Source organism: Heterodontus francisci, chromosome 9 (genome assembly GCF_036365525.1).
Source record: "Heterodontus francisci isolate sHetFra1 chromosome 9, sHetFra1.hap1, whole genome shotgun sequence".
NCBI classification, from domain to species: domain Eukaryota; kingdom Metazoa; phylum Chordata; class Chondrichthyes; order Heterodontiformes; family Heterodontidae; genus Heterodontus; species Heterodontus francisci.
In genome coordinates this window covers 38605870-38618762 of record NC_090379.1, presented here as the reverse complement: position 1 = coordinate 38618762, position 12893 = coordinate 38605870, and the positions used below count along the sequence as shown (strand labels likewise).

General features: G+C 41.7%; 1 protein-coding gene across 3 annotated transcripts in view; it reads left to right on the top strand.

The window, feature by feature from the left end:
- The window catches only part of ptpn21 (protein tyrosine phosphatase non-receptor type 21), a 114183-nt gene extending 101597 nt beyond the window's left edge, over positions 1-12586 (top strand). For all 3 annotated transcript variants that reach the window (XM_068038843.1, XM_068038846.1, XM_068038844.1), the window contains exons 15-19: positions 45-263; positions 474-602; positions 1811-2045; positions 2945-3105; positions 11073-12586. In XM_068038843.1, coding sequence (XP_067894944.1) covers positions 45-263; positions 474-602; positions 1811-2045; positions 2945-3105; positions 11073-11201 — 873 coding nt within the window. In that variant the 3' untranslated portion in view covers positions 11202-12586. The remainder of the gene's footprint in view (positions 1-44; positions 264-473; positions 603-1810; positions 2046-2944; positions 3106-11072) is intronic.
- Positions 12587-12893: the final 307 nt, after the last annotated feature.

Sequence of the window (12893 nt, the reverse complement as noted above, 5' to 3'; positions counted from 1 at the left end):
TTTTAAAATAAAATGGCTGTTGTAAATGCTTTTTGCATTTTTAGTGCAAAATCTTGGAGCAGCGTCTGGAACAGAAAATGGTGTTTACAGAATATGAAAGCGTTCCAAAAAAAAGTTCAAGAGCAGCGTGTAGCATAGCATTGCTACCTGAAAATGCAGAAAGAAATCGATTCCCAGATGTTGTTCCCTATGATGATAACAGGGTGGAGCTAGTGCCTACAAAAGAGAACAATACTGGTTACATAAATGCATCTAATATAAAGGTAGCTACCACAGTTTTTAAATTAGTTTTATACATAGTATTTCTTTTGTAATTGTTTGGGTTTGTGAAAAGCTGCAGGTGTGGCATTTCTGCAGATTCTGTTGAGTTTAAGTACTTAAAAGTCTGAACTTTGCCAAAGTTCTTTACAAATTTACAATAAATTTGTCAACTTTCCGATGATTGTCCAATAACTTGCATCTTTTCACTTCAGGTGACAGTTGAAGGCAAGGAATGGAATTACATTGCCACACAAGGACCACTCCAGACCACTTGCCTTGATTTTTGGCAAATGGTGTGGGAGCAAGATGTTGCCATTATTGCCATGGTTACCATAGAAGAGGTATTTCTTGAGTTGTTTATGCCCTGTGGCTCTATAGTTAATATCTGCATTTTCTGGCACTATTTGAATTTCATTTAATAGGAAACACCGCTACAGTAATAGAACTAGCCATCCTGAATAAGTGGAAGCCTGGGTCCTGCCAGAATTCGTACCTCAGTCAAGATACCTCCACTTGACTTGAGCTCCAGGACTGTCAAAAGGGCTCAAGAATTTTGGTCCTGAAATATATATATGCATACTTTTATTGGACACGGTCACAAAAGATATAGTGCTGATGATATGGGCTGGATTTTCAGGCCCTGCTTAGGGCAGGAACTGAGGTGGACAGGCCCTGAAAATGTCAGGCCCGGCAGGGCTCATTAATAACCTTGTTAAATTCAATTAAAGAAGGCCGACTGGAATTTTCCAGTTGGCTTCCAGTTTCCGTGCCGGTGGGGGATAGTTTAGGTACTTGAGGCAGGCACCAGGCAGGGGCACCAGCATTCCAAGCAATTCTAGAGGTCCTCAAATAAAAGCAAAATACTACAGATGCTGGAAATCTGAAATTAAAAACCAAAAGTGCTGGAAATACTCAAGTCTGGTAGCATCTGTGGAGAGAGAAGCAGAGTTCATGTTTCAGGTCTGTGACCTTTTATCAGAGATCTAGAGGACCTCCCTGCTGGCTTGGGTGAGAGAGCAGCCACATGCTACCCTATAGATGGGTTCACCCTCCCATTTTGGTGGCCTGGCTGTAAACCATTTTTTACTTTAAGTTTTAAAAAGTGCTGAGAGGATACCTCCATGTTAAAGTGCCTCTCTGTTACTTGCCCTGTATTACAGACTCATGATGCTCTCAGAGCTCTCCAGAGCTTCAAGAGCCCACCTGCCAACCTTAATTAGTCTAGGGACCTGTCTACAGCTATTTACTTCGTATAGATAATTATAGTGCAAATGTAGAGGTGTTACTTCAGTGTGACATTTAGGTGGTTCGGAAGTATTCTCTTTCCAGTATTTCTCCTCACAAATTATCTAATCCTTGTTTTAAATTTCAAAAGTTGTTAGGAAATTTGTGCATCTTTAGTACTTAAATAGAATTTTATTTAAATGGTTATGTAAACTTATTTCCAAATTGTGTTCACAATGCAGTTATTGGGAGTATCCATCCAAAGAACAAAATTGGATGTTTTTCAGTGTTATTCAAGTCCTTTTATATTGTAATTATGTTACAGGAGGGAGGGAGAGAGAAGAGTTTCCGGTATTGGCCTCGATTAGGCTCCAGGAATAATTCTGTCACGTATGGAAGATTCAAAATAACCACACGATTTCGAACTGATTCGGGTTGTTATGCAACCACAGGGTTAAAAATTAAACATCTGTTGAATGGGCAAGAGAGGACAGTATGGCACTTACAGTATACAGACTGGCCAGAAAATGGCTGTCCAGAAGATATCAAAGGATTCCGATGTAAGTTTTATTTCATTCTGATTGACCGCACTTAGAATCATGCAGCATAGAAACAGGCCCTTCGGCCCACCGTGTCCATGCTGACCATAATGCTTATCTATACTAATCCCACCTGCCTGCATTAATTCTTTATCCTTCTATGCCTTGCTCATTCAAGTACCTGTCCAGATGCCTCTTAAATGTTGCTACTGTTCCTGCCTCTTCCACCTCCTCTGACAGCTCATTCCAGATACCCACTATTCTTTGTGTGAAAAATTTACCCCTTTCATCCCCTTTTAACCTCCTCCCCCTCACTTTAAATCTATGCCCTATAGTTTTAGTCACCCCTACCATGGGAAACAGACTCTGGCTATCTACCCTATCTATGCCTCTCAACATTTTATATACCTCTATCATGTCCCCTCTCAGCCTCCTTCGCTCCAGGGAAAACAGACCCAGCCTATCCAATCTCTCTTTATAACTCAAGCCCTCCATACCAGGCTACATCTTTGTGAATCTTTTCTGCACCCTCTCTAGCTTAATCACATCTTTCCTGTAGTGCGGCGACCAGAACTGCACACAGTACTCCAAATGCGGCCTAACCAATGTTAAGTACAACTGTAACCCGGAACATTTAGACCGTGCCTCAGCCTTCTACTGGAACAATGGTGGGGGGACTGTAAGCAATTCATTGAGATGCTGGCCAATGACAGATCTGCCATCACACATCCAGAAGGAATGGGCCTGTTGGTCTGTACATATTAAGGGTGCTGTTCTCTCTGGATGTGTCTAGCAAGGACGCGCACAGAGCTTTGTTGTCCATTTTAGGTTAAAAACCACTATGTTTATGCTGAAACATTTTGTCCCACTTGCGTAAATAATGCTTGTTAACCTTCCTTTCTTTTTTATTGCCTTTACAGCTTATTTGGATGAAATTGAGTCAGTGCGTCGTCATACTAATAGTACAGCAGACAGTAAAAACCCTGATGCACCTTTACTTATACACTGCAGTGCTGGTGTTGGAAGGACAGGCGTTGTCATTTTATCAGAAATTATGATTGGCTGCCTGGAACACAATGCAGTAAGATTATCCTTTTTTTATTTAACTTGTCCTTCTGCTCAGTCTGTTTGATAAATGCAAGTAACTTCCTCTCAACTGATATAGCCAACAGCGCTATGGTTACTTGCTTTCTCCCTTATTAAATAGTAGTGGTATTTGCAATTTTCAAATCCAAAGGCATAATTCCTTAACCTGGAGAGCTTGGTAAAATTATGACCAATCATCTGCAGTTTCCTTACCTATTTTTTTTTTCTAATACCCTGGGGGTGGAAACCATCATGTCCTGGAGATTTGTTCATAAACCCCATTATGTTATCTGTTACCATTTTTAAACCGTTTAAATCCATTAAGTTCCTCCCCTTGACTTAATTTACGTTCCCTTTGGAACCGCTAGTATTTTGCGCTCATCCTTTATGGTGAAAATAGATACAAAGTATTCATTCAACAAGTCTGTCATTTCCTTATTGTCCATAATAGTCTTGCCTGCTTCTGTCTTCTTTGAAACCACATTTTCGCTTTATTACTCTTAATGTATTTAATATCCCTTGCAATTTTTTTTCACACTTCCTTCTTTGTATTTATATCCCTTTGTTGCTTTTTATCGCTCTCTGCTGGATTCCACTTTTCCTTGCATTTATTCAAGCCTTTTTTAGCTTGCTATTGTCTATACCTCATTTGTTTACCATAGTTGCTTAACTACACAAGTACTGTTAGTCTGTAGATTTACCCATCAACAGTTCAGCCCAGTTTACTGCAGTCAGTTTATGTCTCATCCCTTCGAAGTTTGCTTTACTTTGGTTTATAACTCTCCTTACTTTCAAACATCACATCAGATTCTATCATATTATAATGACCATTTGTGAGATACTGCCTTACCATCAGATTGTTAACTAATTCTCATTTGTTGCTCATCCTACATATAACATGGCCAGTTCCCTTGTCGGTTCTAGAGCATATTGATCTGGAAATGCCCCAAACACATGCTAAAAATTCATTTTTACAAATTGAGCTCGGCTTCTCCCAGTCTAGGTGAAAATTAAAATCTCCTGTTATCTCCCATTATAGTCACATTGTTTTTGCAACATGTTTCACTGATCTCTGAATTTGTATGTGCATCCATTCTAGACAACTGCCAGTGTATTGCATCTTTTGCTGATCCTTAACTCTGCCCATAGTGTTTCCACTATCTGAGAACCCTTGGTGAAATCCCTTCTTCCTATTGTGGTAATTGTGTCACATCAATATTGCAGCCACCCCCACTCCTTTCTGTATTTCCGTGTCCTTTCTAAAAAATCCTACAGCCTGGAATATTTAGCTCCCAATCATGTTTAACTTGTAACCAAGTACATGTTAATGGATACTACATTATACTCAAACCAAATTTGTGCTTTTAACTTGCTCGTTTTATTCCTTATGCTCCACGTATTCATGTGTGGAACCCTTATTTGGGTAACTGTTCATACTTACCCATATTTCCTGCTGCTATTTTTCTCATTTTCTAGCCTACTGTGCTAATTTCCCTTCACAACCCCTTAACTAGTTGAAATCTTTCTCTACTACCTTATTTACTCCTTCTGTAAGTTCGTAGGTTCTCCAGTTTAGGTGAAGGACATCCTATCTGTACAGCCTTCCCTGCCTCCAAATATGGCACCAGTGTCCCATGAATCTGAAACTCTCCCTTCTGCACCATTAAACCAGTCATGTCTTGACAATCCTAATCTTTCTATGTCGAGTGCAACGTGTGGCTCTAGGAATTTTTTTTATTTGTTTATGTGCGTGAGCATCGCTGACGAGGCCAGCTTTTGTTGCCCATCCCTAATTACCCTCGAGAAGGTTGTGGTGAGCTGTCTTCTTGAACCACTGCAGTCCATTTGCTGTGGGTGCACCCACAGTGCTGTTAGGGAGGGAGTTTCAGGATTTTGAACCAGCGACAGTGAAGGAATGACTATATCTTTCCAAGGCAGGATAGTGTATGACTTGGGGAGTTTGCAGGTGGCGGTGTTCCCACGTGTCTGCTGTCCTTGTTCTTCTAGGTGGAAGAGGTCGCTGGTTTGGCAGGTGCTGTCGAAGAAGCCTTGGTGCATTGCTGCAGTGCATCTTGTAGATGGTATACACTGCTGCCACTGTGCGTCAGTGGTGGAGGAAGTGATAGTAATACTGTTGAATGTCAAGGGGAGATGGTTAAATTCTCTGTTATTGGAGATCGTCATTGCATGGCACTTTTGTGGCATGAATGTTACTTGCCACTTATCAGCCCAAGCGTGAATGTTGTCCAGGTCTTGCTACATGTGGACAGACTGCTTTAGTATCTGAGGAGTTGTGAATGGTACCGAACATTGTACAGTCATCAGCAAACATCCCCACTTCTGACCTTCTGATGAAGGGAAGGTCATTGAGGAAACAGCTGAAAATGGTTGGGCCTAGAACACTACCCTGAGGAACTCCTGCAGCAATGTCCTGGGGCTGAGATGATTGGTCTCCAACAATGACAACCAGCTTCCTTTGTATTAGGTTTGACTGGAACCAGTTGAGAGTTTTCCCCTTGATTCGCATTGACTTCAGTTTTGCTAGGACTCCTCGATGCCACACTCGGTCAAATGCTACCTTGATAGCCACGGCAATCACACTCTCCTCCCCTCTTGAGTTCAGCTCTTTTTTTGTCCATGTTTGGACCAAGGTTGTAATAGTCAGGAGCCGAGTGGCCCTGGCGGAACCCAAACTGAGCATTGGTGAGCAAGTTATTGCTGTTTAAGTGGTGCTTGATAGCACTGTTGAGAACACCTTCCATCGCTTTGCTGATGATTGAGAATAGACTGATGGGGTGGTAATTGGCCGGATTGGATTTGTCCTACTTTTTGTGGATAGGACATACCTGGGCAATTTTCTACATCCTTTGGTAGATGCCAGTGTTGTAGCTGTACTGGAACAGCTTGGCTAGGGGTGCAGCTAGTTCTGCAGCACAAGTCTTCAGTACTACAACTGGGATGTTGTCAGGACCCGTAGTCTTTGCAGTATCCAGTGCTTTCAGCAGCTTCTTGCTATCACATGGAGTGAATCGGATTGGCTGAAGACTGGCATCTGTAATGCTGGGGATCTCGGGGTGGCCAAGGTGGATCATCCACTCGGCACTTCTGGCTGAAGATGGTTGCAAATGCTTGAATGGCAGAGCAGGCTCGATGGGTTGAATGGCCTACCCTTGCTCCTATGTTCAACCTTTTATTTTGCACTGATGTGCTGGGCTCCCCCATCGTTGATGGTGGGGATATTTGTGGAGCTTCCTTTTCCTGTCAGTTGTTTAATTGTCCACCACCATTCGCGAATGGAAGTGGCAGGACTGCAGAGCTTTGATCAGATCTGTTGGATGTGGGGTCGCTTAACTCTGTCTTTTGCATGCTGCTTCTGCTGTTTGGCATGCAAGTAGCCCTGTGTTGTAGCTGCATTGGGTTGGCACCTCATTTTTAGGTATGCCTGGTGCTGTTCCTGGCAAACTCCTGCAATCATCATTGAACCTGCCTTTATGGTAATGGTAGAATGAGGGATATGCTGCGCCATGAGGTTACAGATTGTTTGAATACAATTTTGCTGCTGCTGATGGCCCACAGCACCTCATCAATTCTCAGTTTTGAGCTGCTAGATCTGTTCTGAATGTATCCCATTTAGCACAGTGGTGGTGCCACACAACACGATGGAGGGTATCCTCATTGTGAAGACAGGACTTCGTTTTCATAAGGACTGTGCAGTAGTCACTGCTACCAAATACTGTCGTGGACAGATGCATCTGCAGCAGGTAGATTTGTGAGGACAAGGCCAAGTAGATTTTTCCCTCTAGGTTCTCTCACTAACTGCTGCAGCCCTAGTCTTGCAGATCTGTTCTTTAGGACTCGGCCCGCTCAGTCAGCAGTGGTGCTACCAACCTACTTTTGGTGATGAGCATTGAAGTCTCCCACCCAGAATACGTTCTTTGCCCTGGCCACCCTCAGTGCTTATTCCAGGTAGTGTTCAACATGGAAGAGTACTGATTCATCAACTGAGGGAGGGCAGTAGGTGGTAATCAGCAGGTGGTTTCCTTGCCCATGTTTGACCTGATGCAGTGAGACTTCATGGGGTCCGCAGTCAATGTTGAGGACTCCCAGGGCAACTCCCTCTTGACTGTATATCACTGTACTGCCACCTCTGGTTGGTCCGTCCTGCCGGTTGGACAAGACATACCCAGGGGTGGTGATGGCGATGTCTAGAGCATTGGATGTAAGGTATGTTTCTGTGAGTATGACTATGGCAGGCTGTTGCTTGACTTGTCTGTGGGACAGCTCTCCCAATTTTGGCACAAGCCCCCAGATGTTAGGAGGACTTTGCAGGGTCCACAGGTCTAGGTTTGTCGTTCCCAGTGCCTACATTCATGCCAGATGTTCCATCCGGTTTTTTTCCTTTTCTACTTTTTTGTAGCAGTATTGTACAACTGAATGGCTTTCTAGGCCATTTCAGAGGGCACTTAAGAGTCAACCCCTTGATATGGGTCTCAAGTCACATGTAGGCCAGACCAGGTAAGGACATCAGATCTCCTTTCCTAAAAGACATATCCCAGAGATTACTATCTTTTGAGGTTCTGCTTCCTAAACAAGAATGTAATTCCTTGAAATTCCTTTGCAGAACCTCAGACTTACTCCTATCTGTGATTGGTTCCTGTGTGAGCCTTGACCATTGACTACTTGCTCTCCTTTTCCAGAACCTTTTGAATTTGCTGTTTATGTCCTGACCCCTGGCACTTGAGAAGCAGCATACCATGCAAAGTCTGCTCAGTGGGTTAGACGTTGTATGTGGTCAGGATCTCAGACCAAAGGGATTGGGATGAGGGGGTTGTTAATGTTGGGTACCCAAGCTCTGGCAGTGGTTGAGGCTGGCTGTGATGTTTGATCAGTAGAATTGGGGCTAAATGAGCAATCTCTTGCTCTGGGGGTGGGGTGGTTACCTGATCCCTGCAGAGTGAGGTGGATCAGGAATGGAGGCTCACTTGTACTCTGATGTGTGAAATGGGGGTGTTTGGCCACTGGTGGGGTTGGAGAATAACATCTGGAGTGTATCAGGTTCTGGGTATCTCCACAAAAGCAAAATACTGCAGATGCTGGAAATCTGAAACAAAAGCAGAAAATGCTGGAAATACAGGCAGCATCTGTGGAGGAAAAAAAAGAGTTAACGTTTCAGGTCTGTGACCTTTCTTCAGAACTGTTTTTGTTTTTGTCTGGGCATCTCCACTCCGTTTACTGTTTTTGTTGCACAATGATTTGGCATTGCGGGTAGCTGGTTCTTCAACTCCATTGTATAAGGGAAGATTAGGATTTTTTTTTGAAATTCTGTCATTTGCTTCATCACCCCATGCTTCGTTTTCCAACATTCTTTACTCGTGTGCTACTGTGAGTTTAAAAGTGCATTATTTCTTGAACAATCTCATGCTTCCATTTGCTTATCTGTGCATATAGTTTTGAACGTGCCTGTTAATAGTAAATTAATAGCTGACATTCACGTTTTTGATCTGTTTTCATGATATGCAATAGCTGCTGCATGTTTTGGACACCTGGAACTGTGATTCTTTTTTCCTGAATGGGATACATTGGGATTTCTAAGGGTTGATTAAGGAGCTTTCATGTACAGTTAGGTGTTGCTCAATTTTATCAATTAGTCACATAATATTGTGTCCACGGTGTCAACCGCAGGCATCTTAGAGCCGCTACCTAGTTTTCAGTCATGTGCAGAGTGCAAGAGCTTCATTTGTTACACATTATCTAGCAGCATTGACAAAAACATCACAGCTTAGAAATTTGATGACACTGCGCCTGTTTTACAGGCATAAAACCGGTACCAGAGCACCTAATATGGGGGGTGGGGGGAGGTGGTGCCAAGTGCCAGCACTTTGAGCTGCACGTATGCCACTCACTCTTGGTATATGCATCAAAAGAGGTGTCCAGAGCTCATGCCCAAAATGGGCATTGGGCTTTTTGTTCATATTGCACTTTGCGGATTAGGAAGAAGTTCCGTAAGACTTTACCTCGGGTAATGAAATACAAGGGTAGATTATATGTGGAATAAAAACAAGGTGCTGGAAATGCCCAGCATGTCTGGCAGCATCTGTGGAGAGAGAAACAGAGTTAACATTTCAGGTCTGTGACCTTTCATCAGAACTGGCAAAAATTAGAAATGTAATAGGCTTTGAGCAAGTAAAGGTGGGGGTGGGGGAGATAAAGAAGAAAAGGGAAGAGTCTATGATAGGGCAGGAGAGATTAAATGACAACGATGTCATGGAACAAAAGGCAAAGGGAGTAGTAGTAACTGCAGTAAAAAAAAAACAAAGCATTTATCCAGAGAGCATGCTAATGGCAGAATAATGAACAGCTCTGTCTGAAAGTAAAAACATGAAAAACCAGGTTAAGACTGGCACATGGTTTAAAAAAAAATCAAAATGGTCTGAAGTTGCTGAATTCATGGTGAGTCTAGAGGGCTGTAGAGTGCCTGATTGGAAGATGAGGTGCTGTTCCTTGAGCTTGCTTTGAGCTTCACTGGAACACTGCAACAGGCCAAGGACAGAAATATGGATGTTAGAGTAGGGTGGTAAATTAAAATGGCAAGCGACCCGGAGGCTAGAGATCATGCTTGTGAACTGAGCGGAGGATATTGCATTGTGAGCAGCAAATACTGTATACTAAATTTAAAAAAAAAAGTAAATTGCTGCTTCACCTGAAAGGAGTGTTTGGGGCTTTGGATGATACAGGAAGTAAAAGGGCAGGTGTTAAACCTCCTGCGATTGCAAGAGAAAGTACTGTAGAAGGGGACGATGTGTCAGGGGTAATGAAGGAGTGGACCAGGGTGTCGCGGAGGGAATGGTACCTTTGGAATGCTGATGGGAGAGGGGAAGATGTGTTTGGTGGTGACATCATGCTGGAGGTGCCAGAAATGGTACAGGATGATCCTTTTGATGTGGAGGCTGGTGGAGTGGAAAGTGAGGACAAGGGGAACTCTGTTGCGGTTCTGGAAGGGTGGGGAGGGAGTGAGGGCAGAAGTGCTGGAAATGGGTCGAACACGGTCAAGGGCCCTGTCATCCACAGTGGTGGGGGTGGAATCCTCGCCTGAAGAAAAAGGAAGACCTATCAAAAGTGCTGTTGTGGAAGGTTGCATTATCGGAACAGATGCAACAGAGATGGAGAAACTGAGAATGGAATGGAGTCCTTACAGGAGGCAGGGTGTGAGGAAGTGTAGTTGAGGTAGCTGTGGGAGTCGGTGAGCTTATAATGAATATTAGTAGACAGACTATCCCCAGAAATGGAGACGGAGAAGTTGAGGCAGGGAAGGGATGTGTCGGAGATGGACCACATGAAGGTGAGATGAGAGTAGAAATTGGAAGCAAAGATCAAATTTCCATTTCGGGGCGAGAGCAGGAAATGGCACCGATACAGTCATCAGTGTACCGGATGAAGAGTTGGGGGAGGGGGCCTAAGTGCGACTGGAACAAGGAATGTTCAACATACCCTACAAAAAGACAGGCATGTGGGTACCCATAGCAACACCTTTTATTTGGAGGAAGTGAGTGGAGTTGAAGGAGAAGTTTGTTCAATGTGAAAGCAAGTTCGGCCAGGTGGAGGAGGGTCTGATGCAAGGTTATAGACCTGAAATGTTAACTCTTTCTCTCTCCACAGATGCTGCCAGACTTGCTGTGTATTTCCAGCATTTGCTGTTTTTATTTCAGATTTCCAGCATCCACAGTATTTTGCTTTTATTTTAGATTATATGTGGTCTGTGTAAGGTTACACACAAATGGTCTTTCCTTGGTTGTATTTGCTTTTGTTTAACTGTAGTCATTAATATTCTTTTGCACTTCATCAATTGGTAAAGATTAGTTCAATTTTTTAAAGAAAATTCATTCTGTAGTAATATGTTTAAATTCATACATTATATTAAATCAGTGCAAAACATGTAAATTTATTTTGACTCTTATCCCACAGATTCTGGATATTACTACCATGCTGAACCTGCTTAGACAACAACGGATGTTAATGGTGCAGACAATTGCACAATATATCTTTGTCTACAAAGTGCTCATTCACTTCCTGAGAAGCTCTAGGCTGATTTAACCTATTCACTGTATGCTGCGATTTTGCAAGCAAAACAGTTGGTTGTGGAATTGTTTTATATGAAGGAAAAGTTCCTCTAACTCCGTTAGGGAAGGAGCATGTGAAGTACACAAAAGCACCAAATGTAGAGGAGAAATACATGTATTCCTGTGGTTTGGTATCTGATATGTTTTCACTATATTGGAATAGGTATTACACGTCACATGGTGAGAAATTTATGAAGAAAATGTGTTTATATGAAATAAGTGAAACCTATCATTGCAGTCTTTCTGTGTAAATTTGGGTGCAAATTTTCAGTTGTATGGATTGGAGAGTAATTAAGTAATTTTTAACCATTTCCTGCCCTTCGATGAACATTATTGTACCAACAACGTCATATTAGGACAAACATTATGAATCCTTCATACTCGGTGCATAATCAGTTTTAAGCTATAGTCTGAAAGTATTTTAGTTCAATGAAAATGTGATGAGAGTGTTGATGGCATTTACTTTTCATTAGTAGGAGGGAATGAGTGTGCAAACAAAATGATGAGTGAACATGAAATTTAGGGAGTAAGATTGAATTGGTGCAAATGAGAGTTCTTTTTTTGTTAAAATTAATACTTCTAGAGCTGGAATTAGTGTGTGAAATAGCTGATAAATTTTTTGTTAGGCTTATATTTTATCAGTTTATGGAAGTAATGAAAGTACAAGTTGTAATGATATGGAATAAACCAATCCTGTTTATATTTTTAAATCGACAGCTGTTGAGTTAGATATAACTATCCATTTAGTAAAATGTCTGGTTTGTATAGTTTAATTAACAGACTCAAGTAATCATTGAAAACATAGTTATGTGATTGCTAACAGCAAAGTAAGTTTATTGTAGTTCAGACATCTATTCGAATTGTGTTCAAACTAATCTTATATTTTAATTACTTTTGGTTCATAATGGGTTTAAATTTGAGTAGTTTAGCACTGATAACTTTGATAAAAGTACTGGAGATAGTTTGCACATAACTGGCTTTTGTGTGACTTTCAGTGTAATATAATTCTGCAGTAAAGCACTTCAAACATAAACTATGAATTGGAAGACTGCTGCTAAGTGACTTGAGTTTACAAGAAGTGTAAAAGTGATGGATTCCTGCACAGTGATATTGTTTCTTGTAAAGTTTGTGTCAGTGCATTTTTATAAATCTGTCCTAACTCTGATCTACCTGTATTCACCTCCACTCAGTGATTCAGTAGTTATGAGAAAAGGAGTTTGATAAATGGAAGTTCACTTCCTTTATTGGACAATATATTCAATCATGGGACTATGAAGGACAATCTGTAAAACATTTTTGTATATATAAATTAAGCAGAACGCATTCTAGAATGAATTAAACAGGGTTGTACTTCATGAAGATTACGTGAGTGCATGCATTTGTGCTTTTGTATGACAGTCAACAATTACGCCATATCATTCTTTCAGTGTTCTCTTTAGATCAGGTGCAATATGACTTGTATGTTGATTATGGGTTTACAAATGTGGCTTAAATGTTTTGTAAAGTTGGATTTTGTTTTCTTATGTAACACTAGAAGAGCTCCTATGGTGTTACTCATAATGTGGAAGAGTATACTGTTGTAACCCACCCGTCTCTTATATTTCCTGTGAAAGATCTCCACAGAGATGATTTTTGATTGCTTCCTGGAAAATAAGTAAACCACGTT